This window comes from Danio rerio, chromosome 16, assembly GCF_049306965.1.
Source record: "Danio rerio strain Tuebingen ecotype United States chromosome 16, GRCz12tu, whole genome shotgun sequence".
NCBI classification, from domain to species: domain Eukaryota; kingdom Metazoa; phylum Chordata; class Actinopteri; order Cypriniformes; family Danionidae; genus Danio; species Danio rerio.
The window spans coordinates 39,762,464-39,776,191 of NC_133191.1; the positions used below are offsets into that span (position 1 = coordinate 39,762,464).

Here is a 13,728-nt window from a genome sequence, read left to right on the forward strand (position 1 = left end):
TGAACTCCAAGTTTAGTCATGTTTTCATGTTGTGTATTGAAAGGTACACGTGTAAACAACACGCTTTATGGAAAAGACTGAAACTGGACGTGTTTAGTCATTTCCAGAAATCCTGTTTTGACTGAATATTAAAGAGTTTCTGGACATTTCTAATATTGGGGGTTATCAGCTTTAGTAGATGAACTGTGGAGCACAACACCAGTCATAATGTCTGAAACTGATATTTGTGGATCGTCTGAAAGATCAATAAAGAAGCTTGTCAATAATGTTTGCTTTGTTAGAACAATATTTGATGAGAGATGCGGCTGTTTGACCATCTGGAAGGTGAAAAACATCTGAGTATTGAGAAAATCAGGTTTAAAGTGAATAACTTCAACTAAGTCCCGCATATTTCCATGTAAACTACATATGATAATAATACCACATCGATAAGAAATGCACAAACATATACTGAAACTAAATCTTTAATTAAAGTCAGAATTGAGAGTTTTCCTAAAAATAAAACCGCATGACAAAAGACTGGTGTAGTGGTCCAGGGGCACATGTAGTGTTGAGTTTGAGTTCATATGTGAACATAGCTCTGTTTCCATCCACCTGTTTCATGCACATTTAGGATTCCGTTGAACGATGCTTTCACTAAGCTTGCGTTTCTGCTCATACAAGTAAACAACTTGTTGTGTTTGTTGCGATGGGCATTGTCGCTGTCCACTCAGGAAACACAACCCATTAGGTTCTCTCCGCCACTCCGCAAGCTTACGAGCTGTGTGTGCGCCTGAGTCTGTATTGTGAGCTGTGTGTGTGCGCTCAGCGCGAGCCTCTACTGAACGGGCGTGCTCAGCCGAGAACTGCGAAGGCTTTTATACTTGACGCACTCGCCGTTGTACTATTGGGCAGAAACATGAGCATTCCTAATGTCAGATTTCCTACTGTGCAGACTAATTTCGCAAATTAGAAAAGGTTGGTCAGTTAATTATTCTAATGTTAGTAATGTTTATTCAGCAATAATTCTCCAGAACCGAAAGCAGAACCGTTAACGTCAGAGTTTTTCCTATACTTCGGTCTTTTATAATTTAGCACCGATACCCATAAAGTACAGAGTTCTGGTACCCATCTCAAGCCTCAGTCCTCCGTCAGTCTGTCATCACAGTGCTTCAGTATTCTTCTTCTTCTATTATTATTCCCTCCAGAACTGTCTTGAGCATCTGTCTCTAAAAGCCACCGCATTCACCGCGCTCATTGTGTTTAGTCTTGGTCTTCTGAGGCGAAACTCATTTCTCTGACTGATATTTGCCGCCAGTTTATAATTCAGTGATGATTTAGTTCTCTTGGACTCATTGATGGAAACGCTGCTTTATTCTTTTATATGATCTGCCAGTTTTGCACATTTAATCTGCATCTTTGGATGGAAACACAGCTATAGACACATAACAATGTCATTTATATATAAGACATTCACATCTAACCTTTTCCTGACTTGTTTTTTCTCTAGTGGACAAATACATCTACTATATATGTGATCCCAGAAGCACGTCATATGATGTTTCTCAAGGAACCTCCGCTCTGCCCGCACGTCATAGAGCTGTACGAGTACGCCGTGGAGGGAAGGAAACACTACCTGGTCATGGAGTACGCGTCCTCGTACATAACCTTGGGGAAGTTCATCAGGAAGAACAATGGCCGCTTGAGCGAGAGTGTTGCCCGGCAGCTGATCATGCAGCTCATTATTGCTGCACAGCGCTGCCTTGAACATGGCATACACCATGATGACATACATCTAGAAAACATCCTGGTCAATCCAAAGACCCTGCAGCTCAAGCTGATTGATTTTGGCTACAGTTTTTTTATTCCAAAAACCTACTGGAGATCCCCCTATCTGGGTGAGTTGGCTTTTTAGTGCTGCTTATTAAAGGGAAAGTTCACACAAAAATGAAGATAGTTTTAGTAATGAATAACTCTCATGTCGTCCTGAACCCCTGAGAGCCCTGAACACAAATGAAGATATTTTAGATGAAATCTGAGAGCTCCATAGACAGCAAGGGTCTATAAAAGGACCCAAAGCATCCTCAAAACAGACCGTATGCCTTCAGTGGATCAATCAGAGCATTATCAGACTCTGAGAATACTTTTAAATAAAGACTTTAGTGAACAGGTTCTCACCCTCAGTGTCAGTATATTGCGCACGTTCAGGACAGCTCTGAGGCTTTCACGCATGTTGCTCTCAGTTGCACTGCTGATGTATCATCTCGGATGCGCCTGTGCTTTCTTCAAATTAGAGGAGGTCATCAGCGGTGTACGCCACCGCACAGAGCTCTTCTGAGTGCGCGCAATATACTGACACTGAGGACAAGAAACTGTTCAATAAAGTCATGATTTCCAGTTAAACCACTGAAGGCATATATGGTCAGAGAGCTCTCGTGTTTCTTCTAAAACATCTTCATTTGTGTTCAGAAGCTGAATGAAAGTCTCAGGGGTTTAGGACGACATGAGGCTGAGTTATTAATAAGAGAATGACATTTTTGGGTGAACTGACCCTTCATCTGTAACCTCCTGTGCATGTATGCTGATGTCAGGAGGGCAAACATATTGTGAATTACTAACATGAAAATCTCTCTTTTGCAGGAGTAACGAGATACCGTAAAAAGGAGGGGGAACACTTCACATATCTTTTTTGTGCTATCCATTCGTATGTCAGTGATGTTGTACGAGTGCTGTCACATATGGTCAATGGATATCGCTGTTTCTCCAGATATGGACGTCCACGATGTCACCCCAGTTTGTCAGCAGGTGAGAAAACAACACTACACAGTGACAGAAGCTCTCAGTGAATGCTCTCACTTTAATATCGAGTGACATCAGAATTAGTTTTATTGCCAAAAAAAATCTATCCATCTATTAAATTAATCAATATATTAAAGAAACGTTGACTAGAATTCTGCATTATAGGCTTAAATTATAGAGAGAGATAACAGATGAACCGAGACTGCATCAGATCATGAGGTAGATCAGTGTTGATCTTTCTTTCGAGCTGTCAATGCGGAAATGAACAAAACAACAGGCCTAATAGAACATATTATAAGATTAAAATATGGAAAATTTATCAGATGGTAACTTTTCCTACTGGATAAACTGCTCTCGGTAATATTTCAGCATGTTTTTACTTTCATATTAGACATGAAACGCACATTTGCCGGTAGGAATGACATCTCATCCTGCTCATCATTCTTCGTTAAACCGAATGTATGGCTATTACACAATCATAAGACACTGTGATATAGCGTGGTTCGTTAGCTTGTTGGATCGCTTTGTTTTCTCACTACAATCGATCCACTCAATCGAACAGAGAACACCTCATTCAGGCAATCTTGGACCGATTGATTAGGCGCGGTTCCGAGTGCGATTGCTGGATTCACTTATGCCAAACAAACCGCACAAACGAGGGAAACGAGACAGATTCCGTAACAAACGTTTATGTGTGAAAGCACCCTAAGATTGTACTTGCATGCACTTGACAGACGGTCACAGCCAAACTTTTATGACAAGGCAGCACTGGCTTGATCGGCCAGTAACCATTCTGTTCACTGGCCCGAGCGTATCGCAGGCTGGCTCCAGGCCATTGCAGGCCATTGGGCAGTCCTTATTGTCAAGCCCTGAACTGTGTAAATAATTATTGATAAAATGCTTATATTAGCCGCTGTTTGTTTACCTTCAAGCTCCGCTTAAGTTGCGTGATGTGTGCATGTAAAGCAGCTGGTGAGCGCCAGCACACATATTATGTACATCTCAACATACAAAAGTGTTCCTCTATATGTTTTCATCAAAGTTGTTCACAATACTCGTCCATCCACAGAATTTGTAATGTCGTCAAATGTGTAAACACGAAGCTGCTGTTCGTGCTTCTGCTTTGGATGTCTCTGGGACAAAGCAGCTGCATGAATGCTAAAGCTTTAAATAAATGTGAAGCCATCAACAAAAGCCCGACCGCTTCTCTGTGTACAAACACAAGCGCTGCCGTTTAGAGCTTATTTCCGGTGAATGATGTCAGAATTTACCGGTATTTTGGAATTGATGTGTGAATATTCTTTATGGGAAAAATTCCAGAACATCTTTGCCTTTGTCAACAGTGTTTTTCTTTTTTATTTACCGGCAAAGTCGTTCCAGTAATTTTCTGGATATTTACTGGTATTACTGTGTGAAAGGGGCTTAAGACAAGTTAAAGTACTATTGCAGCAGATTTGACTGAATCTCTGACTCTGTCATGTATTTGATATTATAGCTCATAGTAACATGTGTTAGCTACCTCATCCATTTCTGACCGTATTTGCGACTTGGTTGATCCCCGTTGGCTCCAGATAAAGCACACATCCAATGAAAGCTTCAGCGATGGTTACCGAGTTGCTATGGTTAAGGCTAATATTTGCGTGTGGCGCATTCATCTAGAACTGATTATGACTGACTGAAACTGGATTTAATGATTTCATTCCAGCCAATCAGAATCAAGAATTTCACCAGAACACTGAATAAATCTCTGTGCTGTATCATCATCAAGAGCATCCATGACTAACATAATCTCTTTTTAATATTTCCACAGATTGCCGGGATCTGTTTAAGTGGGTGATCGGTTTCCGTCCTGAAACTGGACCTGTTTTAGAGGAGATTTTGGAGCACAAGTGGTTCAGCATGACGTAGAGGCCATCATCAGCAGGAAACGGTTTCATTCTTCCATGTTTGATGTTTGTCATTTGTTGTTTTCCGCTTCTGCTTCCCAAATGCTGCACTTCCTCCTGCGAGGGTTGTAGTCTGAGTTGCATGAAAATGAGGGCCGGTTGAAGCATCCCTATTGGTCCACCAGCTCTAGACCGACAGCTCCTCCTCCAGCCAATCAGGTGAGGAAGGAAGCTGATGTCAGTCTAATGGCGGCCGATGCGCACAGGCGACGACGGAGATTGAGTGTTAGCGCTAATCCTCAGCTGGGGTAGAATGTGTCTGCGGCAGGACAGCATTAATAGTTGAAATAAGGAAAGCAGGTTGATTGACGTTTAGACAGGACGTCGTGTTTTATATGAACTGGGTTAGCACCAACTGTAGAGTAAATAGTCATATTAAGGGAAATAGTCACAGATGAATCAATCAAACTGCTGGATTTATTAGCATACTGGTGTGCTTTATTTCTCTAGCTGTAGGAGTAATAGTGAAAGATAAAGTCTGCATATCATTACTGTAGTGCGTCAATACTTTATAAAGACAGGAAGCCTAGATTAGACAGTGCTCGTAGCTCTAACGGGACTTTAGGCAGGTTTAAGTGAGATAAGCGCATATAACAGGGGCGTCGCGGGCCGGTTTTGAAGGCGTTTTCTCTTTAACAGAGATAGGCTAGGGTGGTGTAGATGGCGCTGACGGGGCAGGATTATATGGGCCGATACGCTAGATATAAGAGCCTCCTGCCACAGACAGATTTTAGCCCAGCTGTGGATTTGTCAGATCTGATGAGGATTATTTCTAGTGCTGCTGCTCACACCTTTCTGCTTTCTTCTTCTTCTCACTTGTTCTCCAAGCGAGCGCTGGATTTCTGCAAATGAGCTTTAACATAAACCAGTAGCTGAAGGGGTTTAATGGAGACATTTTGAACAGCAGGGTTTGCTAAATAACAGCGCTTTAGTGAAGACTGGGACATTTAGAGATTAGTTACGGACACAAGTGTAGTTTAGAGTATGACTTTAATAGATGTTTATTGATATTAATCAGCTTATTATTGATGATGTTTAGTTTATTTCTGCTCGTGTTCTTTAGATTATGTGCTGGAAATCCTGTGCTTGTTTGGAGAAAATCTTTGGTCCTCATTGATGAAACATCAGTAAATATTGGAGGAAGTTAGTGATAGTTAAAGGTTTGATAGTTAAACGTGTTCATTATTGAAGGATAATCAGTCAGGGTTAGGGTTTAGGGTTAGACATACTCAACATAGAGGAGTAATCATCTTTACTAATGAGGACAGACCTCACCTCTTTCTTTCTGTTTTCTTTCTTTCTTTCTTTCTTTCCCAGTTCCCTCTAAACACCTGATTTTTTGTTTTTAGAGTTAGGTTATGGTTAGGATGTTTGTTAGGGTTATGGTTGGGTTAGGGTTATGGTTGGGTTAGGTTTTGGTTAGGGTTGGTTTATGGTTGGGTTATGGGTTAATTATTTTTTGCTTTATGTTTAGTTTTAGTCTCTCCTCTTTCTTCTTCTCTGTCACTGTTGTGTGATCACTGCAGATTGTTATTTAAGAGCGATTGGTAATTATTATACACTTCTCTGTCCTCGCCTGTGCGTATCGACCATCATTAGAGTGACGTCAGCTTTTCTCCTCGCCTGATTGGCTGGAGAAGGAAGCTGTCAATCTAGAGCTAATGGGCCAATGGGGAGGCTTCAGCCGGCCCTCATTTGCATGCAGCTCTGACTGCGACACTCGCAGGAGGAAGTGCACAATGTGGAAAGCAGAAGCGGAAAACAGCATCATGTCAAAAAACAATGGAAGTATGAATTCCTGATGATCTGATTTGGTCACTGACCACATGTGTGCTGCTCTTCTATCATTTCTGTGAAATTGAGACTGTACGCAGAGCGGCCTGCGAACCCCATGGAGTGTGTTGAAGCTGTTTTCTGCTGATCAAACTGTAAACTATTGTCTTCAATAAACTGTATCTCTGACTCCTGCTCTTTGTTCATCACACCGGCTCCTTGCATTAACACAAGTCAAATCCTTCACCGTATGATACGGCATGTTTATTGTACATATCGCTGTCAATTTCACATTATGCTGTTTTTTTTTTTGTTTTTTGTTTTATTTAGTATGCTGTTGTATTTGCACTGTTTGTGTTTTGCACTGTCATTTTATTTGCACTATCTGTATTTTGTACAGTCTGGAGCCAGCACCTAAGCTTTCCACTCATCATAGCACACTGCTGCTGATGATGTGACAATAAAAGTGATTTGATTTGATTTGGACTGTAATGCTCTCAAAACATGCCTGAACTACTTTATCTGTGTGTTGATCTGACAATAAGTGTGAACACAACACAAAACAACACAGAGAAGATCTGTTTTACAGACTGCAGACTTAGTTTAGCCTTTATAGAACAATATTGATGCGTCATGTAACGTTTAACCTATCAAAGGCTTTAAGTCCAAGCGGAATCTGACATAAGTGAAGTCATCTTTCACCACTGACCTGTACTGTTGTTAAATAGAGAAAACATTTCACAAGTAACTTTTAGAAGTCTTGGACCTTATTCTAGAAAGAAAAAAAATGAACGATAGAAAAAAGTGTGAAGCAGCAAAAGTGGCCCATATTAAAGTTAATTATAATAATTTGGCTATTGTTGTTATTCATGCATTTTCAAATGTACAATATTTTACAAAAGCTCGGTCCTGGAGGGCCGGTGTCCTGGAGAGTTTATCTCCAACTTGCTTCAACAAACTTGCCAGGAAGTTTCTAGTATATCTAGTAAGAGCTTAATTAGCTGTTCAGGTGTGTCTGAATAGGGTTGGAGCTAAACTCTTCTGGACACTGGCCCTCCAGGGCCGAGTTTGGACACCCCTGCTCTACTTTATTTATTCATTTATTTTATTTTCGAGATTTGTTGATCTGGGTCGCCGCAGTGGAATGAACCCCCAACTTATCAAGCACGTTTTACGCGGCAGATGCCCTCCCAGCTGCAACCCATCACTGGAAAGCACCCATATACTCTCATTCACACTCGTACACTATGGACAATTTTAGCTTACCCAATTCAGCTGTACCACATGTCTTGCCTCAAGACGGTCGCCGGTTTGAGCCTCGGGTGGGTCAGATGGCGTTTCTGTGTGGAGTTTGCATGTTCTCCCTGTGTTCGAGTGGGTTTCCTCCAAGTGCTCTGGTTTCCCCCACAAGTCCAAACACATGCGGTACAGGTGAATTTGGTAAGCTAAATTGGCCGTAGTGTATTAGTGTGATGGGTGTTTCCCAGTGATGGGTTGCACCTGGAAGGTTAATAAAGGGACTAAGCTGAAAAGAAAATAAATAAATGATGTTTTAATTATTCAATATTCAAATGGCCAAATTCTGCAATGTTATCTGGATGCAGCCTTTATGATGCAAGCTGAGATTGCATCAATCAGCGATGCAATGTCAGACACAGTGAGTGCACTAAATGGAGTGAGTGACGTCACAGTGACGGGTGGGGTTAGGTGAGCACATTAAATAGCATTGGATGCAGCTCAGATTGCACAGCACCAGGTCTGCATCCAGACCCCTCAAACTCTGACTGAGGAAAGTTGAATGTGCTGCTCAGGATATTTGCCTAATAAATGACATTAGGCCAATAATTTAAAACTTTAACAGATCTTTTTTTGCTAATGACATAAAATGTAATAAATTTGTATTTTAAAAATCTTTTCTTTTTTATTTATATTTCGTTATTTAAATCTTTTGGAAATATTTTTACACATCAAAGAGTGTGGTATAACGACCATCCGACAAGCTAATCCAGCAATAAACAGTGCTGAAAATGTCTCAAAATGCAGTATTTAAGCCTAATAAATAAATAGAAAATGAGGCGAATAACTGCAAAAAGGTTCACTTTTTTGGGAAAAGCAACCACCTCTTTCACCAGGCTGGCTACGGGCCTGACTAAAGTAACTTACTACAACATATATGAAATATTCTCTAACTTGCCTATAATAACTTAGATTCAACAATATGTGTCTTTCTTCTTTGGATAAAAATATTTAATACTAATTTTAAAAAGAGGAAAAATCAAGCGAATATTTGCATATTTTTGCAATAGTTTGCTTGAATTTAATTGTATTATCTTTTCATTGTCTAAATGTTCAGTGACTAAAATATTATTGTAACATATATCTGTTTAATAAATCTATTTTCTTAAAATGCACCTAATTACACAGCCAATATACACTGAGAAATGGAGGAACATACTCATTTTCAGATGGATGGGTAAAATGGAGGCTCTTCAAAAGTATGTGGTGACATAACCAATTTCTAATATGGGTTTCTAGAAACAAGTGATGTAACAACTTCCCTCTTGACATAAATCATCACCGATTTGCCAAAGAGCATAGAATCTAATATAACATATTTAACCATAGATTCTGTGCTCTTAACCTGTGTTAATTAAAAAGTGCTTACCTGTTGTCGAGATGGAGATTGGTGACCGGAAGTTCCAAAGGTGGAAGGAAGATGTGCATCTTTGAGTAAGCAGACATTTCACTGTCAGTAGACAAGAGAAGTGTGTCAATAATCGCAGAAATGTCCTCTTGGAGTATCAAATCACTGCTTTGTTCGCTAGATTTATCCAATATTCCGTTATTGGCCGCCGTTGAGACTCTCGCGAGTACTCGGCTCTGAACAGCTACCGTCACCGAGGATCATCGTGATTATTCCGGTCAAGAAGTGAGAGAAAAACACGTCCCAGATAAGGTAAAACCAAACGTTATTATACGACATCCAACAGTATGAACTTACTTAAAGAAACCGTACTTTTGAGTGTGTAACGCAAGCTTTAGGACAAACTACCGTTATTCCTCTTTAACGGACCGTTATGTTGCCTAGTTACGAGACCTGTCAATCATCTTCTCACGTCATCCTCGGCAGCGGGATAATTTTTCATTCAGAAATTAATGGCCAAACACATCTTTAATAAAGTTCACATTGTTGTTCCTGATAAAATATAACGTGGAAAATGTTGTTTAAATAGTTTTCCAGTATTCAAATCTTTACTGACGCTTTTCTACTACACTCTTATCCGCTTGTTAAGTGTGACGTCACGCGGAGCGGCTTCCGGGTCCATTTTTTAAGTTTTTTTTTTACAGCATCAATGTTGTAATGTAATTAAAATACATTCAGTTAAATAAACGTTGGCATTCATTAGTTGCTCAAGCGTAAAACGAGATAAAAAGTCGTTTACTCGCACGCGCCCGTCAGAATCGACTGGCTAGCGCAGAAGCTCCATTGTATTGACCTTATTTTCCACGACAACAAGGGTGGCGCCATTACGCTCATTTTGTCATCTCACTTCCGGTTTCGAAGGATCTAACGTTAGTCGTAAGCTTCTACAGCAAGAATGTCAAGCATTGCGTGTTCAGTTCGGGGCTGCCATAACAATTGGATAAAGAGGAGAAACCAATTACAACAACAGTGTTATGAACACAGAGTGACCCGGTCGGAGTGTTGTGGTGCACCTTACGATTTACATCCACCACCTAAAGATGATGAGCACCTGAGGCAATGGCTGAAGGCGCTCAATTTAAAACAGCCACCCAAGCGCCCTTACGTGTGTTCTTACCATTTCGTTGACGGAAAGCCAACTGATAGACACCCTTACCCCGAGAAATGGCTCGGCTACGAAGCTCCGGTAAAAAAGCCACGCCGGGTGCTGGAAAGGTTGTACGATTCAGGTAAGCCAACTTGTGTAGTGATTGCTCGCCTAACGTCATATTTCTGAAATGCATTCTATAAACACGTTTAAGCTCAGCAATGATGAGTTAAAAGTAATGTTACAAGAAGTCTTGTATGATTACAATTGGCCACATGATGTTATATTTCATATTTTTGAATGCATTTCATAGTGAAGGTAATACAGGAATCAGACGTTAGCAGGCCAGCTAACTTACCAATCTAGCACAGACATTTGGGCTGTGACTACACATCTATTAAGCTTTCAGCTCGAATATACCAACATCTAAAAATCATTAAACATATATGTTTAAAAAAAACTACTTATTATAAACATTTAAAAGAATAACTTTAAATAAATTTAAGGAATGAAATTAAAATACATTTTGTAGTGTTCCTTTAATTTTACTTTACATATTCCTAAAGTCCATTTTCTCAAACTACATTTCTTATTCAGATAATAATACCGACCTGTATTACTATTGAATTGACTAATACACACAATGTTCTATTGGTGCAATAATGTATTAATTGTCATTATGTATATTATGTACTAATGTAAAAATGATTATGATTACATTTATTTCAACAGATCCATCAGTGGCTGCCAGTAATGCAGTGGACAGCTGTGAAGATGAACCTGTGTGCATGCCCCTAAATTGTGATGCAGAAACACAATGGGAGGATCTATGCGTCTCTGAGCACAGCTACACAAAGTCACAGCTCAACCTGAAGCCACCGACAAGGGATATGCAAACCCAGTGCAATGAGTCACAGCCGCTGTATATAACGCTACTAAGAAAAAATGACCTTTGTCAGCTCTACACAGGGTTGACATTAGATGCATTTCATTCAGTTGCAGAGCACCTTACAAATGCATACAGCAACAGCTTCCAGCTTCATCCATGGGATCAGCTCCTAATGACTCTGATGAAGTTGCGTCTTAATTTACTGCAGGGCGATCTTGCTGAAAGGTTTGCTGTTTCTCAATCCATCGTAAGCAAGGTGATTTCATGTTGGATTGACATCATGGAGGAGAACATGAGGGATTACGTACCATGGCTTCCCAAGGAAACGATCCAAGCAACAATGCCTCAGTGCTTCAGAGAACAGTTTCCAAATACAACCTGCATTATTGACTGTTCTGAGACACCACTTCAAAAGCCACACAACCTTGACTCAAGAGGCGAGTCCTACAGTCACTACTATGGGCAGAACACAATAAAATACCTGGTCTCCATTGCACCATGTGGACTAATTATGTTCATCTCACCTGCATATGGAGGAAGGTGCAGTGATAAATTCATAACTGCAAACTCGGGTTTCCTTGAATACCTTCGTCCAGGAGATGAAGTAATGGCAGATAGAGGCTTCACGATTAGTGATCTCCTCTATGAAAAAAAAGTAAAACTGGTTATTCCAGCATTCACCAAGAAAGGCATGCAACTTTCGGAGGAAGACACCACCAACACTAGGCGCATTGCTAATGTACGTGTCCATGTTGAGCGGGTAATCTGTAGATTGAAAACCTTCAAAATCATCTCTCAAACAGTTCCAATCAACCTTACCCCTAAAATTGACAAAATTTTGAGAATTTGTGCAGCCCTGTGTAATTTACGTAGCGACATAATTTCTGATGTAGAGGATGAATAAATGTTTATTAGTAGGCGCATTGTATTTGTCCTTAAATTTTGTTGTTTTGTCTTTAACAGTTGTGTAAATAAAAAAATTAAGCAGGTATTTTAATAAACACTTACAATGATGAGATGTTACATATTAACATGTTAGCTGTAACAAATACTATTGAATTCCATGGTTACAGATTTCCTGCATTCTTTAAAGTATCTTCATTTGTGTTCAACAGAACAAAGTAAGTGTAACAGGTTTGAAACAAATAAAGGCAGAGTAAATTGACAATTTTAATTTTGAACTGTAATTTTTAAACTGTCCCTTTAAGTTTGACTTTAAAAAATAAGACATTAAGTTTGCAAAATATTTTTTATTACATAGTAAAATTAAATGGTTAAATCATACCTTTACAAGAAGGTCATCATGTGTATCTATAATCCTGGTAAAAAACAAACTTACAACTTAAACATTTAAACTGATTTTACGCAATGGTTTACATAACACATTTTATGATAATAATACACAAATTATCACAATCTTGCTTATCAAAACTGATATAAAACAACTAATATAAAATGGTTCATTTTAAATGATTGTCTTCACCTTCTACACCCCAGCTTATTTAAAATGCAATCCTTATTTGCAAAGCTGCAAGTATCTTGTGGAAAGCAACAGACGGCCTGCTTGAAACTCATCTGTCACCTGAGGGAGCATATACTTAAAATAAAAGGTTTTTAGTCTAGCTACAGTCTTGCTACAGAACTGCTCATTGTATGGAACTTGTAGTAGAACCTGCTGTGATGGAACCCAGACGAGTAGCTTACAGGACCTCAAACCTGTACAAAACATGCCAAGCTGCACTTGCAAATAGAAGCCCCGTGGACCATTTGGCTGTAGCTGAGGTATGCCATCCACCATCCTCACATCATACCTCTGACTTCTAAAGAGGTCCTCCAAAGACTCATCACATTTAAGGAGAGGGGATTTGATCTCCAGCAGTTCATGCAAGTTCAAAACTCCATCAGGGCTTGCTGACAGCCAAGGCTCACTTCCACACACAACTGTCCCTCTGTGACTGACAGTAAATCCTGAACTCTCTAGCCACTGTATTGCAGATGCTTCACTTTCTAAGCCATGGTTAGTTGCTGCATTCCCATGGAACCTGGGGTAGAGGTGCTCTCTAATAAATGTCTGAGGGTTACCTCTGATGGGTACCTTCTTTGCTGTGCTTGCAGTAATTCTAAGCTTACGAGAGTCATGCCACAAATGAGAAGAACTCTGCTCAAGTGTTACACGCTCCAGTGCTGCACACTTGCTAGGATCAATGGCCACTAAGCTGTCATAAAACAACATACACCTCTGACAGTTTTTGGTGCCATCATGGTTAGCATGTGGTGAGGACGCAGGCTGTTCTGATTCCTCTCCCTGCACAGCACTCACACATTTGTGCAGAAGGCTTGACGCAGGCAGCCGAAGATGCTTGAGTCCCTCTCTGAGGTCTTTCTGGGTACTAAATAAGGGAGTGGGAGGAAGGGGGGCATTTTTGGGCATTCCCTCTGGCATCCGCAGCACATCAGTGGCTTGATGGTGGGAAAACTTTATGTCCATTAACCGCTTCAGGCAGAGGTTCCTCTGGGTCCCCATATTCCAGAGGCGCTGCTCATCTGTGCA

At 40.2% G+C, this 13,728-nt stretch overlaps 3 protein-coding genes across 14 annotated transcripts in view; 2 read left to right on the plus strand and 1 right to left on the minus strand.

Moving 5' to 3' along the window:
• The window catches only part of LOC141378255 (uncharacterized), a 77,105-nt gene extending 70,418 nt beyond the window's left edge, over positions 1–6,687 (plus strand). For all 5 annotated transcript variants that reach the window (XM_073926343.1, XM_073926344.1, XM_073926346.1 and 2 more), the window contains 3 exons: positions 1,490–1,877; positions 2,620–2,784; positions 4,589–6,687. In XM_073926343.1, coding sequence (XP_073782444.1) covers positions 1,490–1,877; positions 2,620–2,784; positions 4,589–4,686 — 651 coding nt within the window. In that variant the 3' untranslated portion in view covers positions 4,687–6,687. The remainder of the gene's footprint in view (positions 1–1,489; positions 1,878–2,619; positions 2,785–4,588) is intronic.
• Positions 1–13,728, minus strand: part of LOC137487942 (serine/threonine-protein kinase pim-2) — a 101,994-nt gene that overhangs the window by 77,136 nt on the left and 11,130 nt on the right. For 5 of the 8 annotated variants that reach the window (XR_012392299.1, XR_012392300.1, XR_012392297.1 and 2 more), the window contains one exon: positions 9,163–9,243. The exons of the other annotated variants lie outside the window; for them this stretch is intronic. Coding sequence is in view for 1 of the 5 variants with exons in the window: in XM_073926350.1 (XP_073782451.1) it covers positions 9,163–9,243 (81 nt within the window). In the remaining 4 variants the exon portion in view is untranslated. The remainder of the gene's footprint in view (positions 1–9,162; positions 9,244–13,728) is intronic. 8 annotated transcript variants of the gene reach the window in all.
• si:dkey-56d12.4 lies at positions 9,988–12,341 on the plus strand. The gene is made up of 2 exons (NM_001110038.2): positions 9,988–10,430; positions 11,021–12,341. Exons 1-2 carry the CDS (start codon positions 10,097–10,099, stop codon positions 12,079–12,081), a joined length of 1,395 nt encoding a protein of 464 aa, NP_001103508.1. The 5' UTR covers positions 9,988–10,096; the 3' UTR covers positions 12,082–12,341.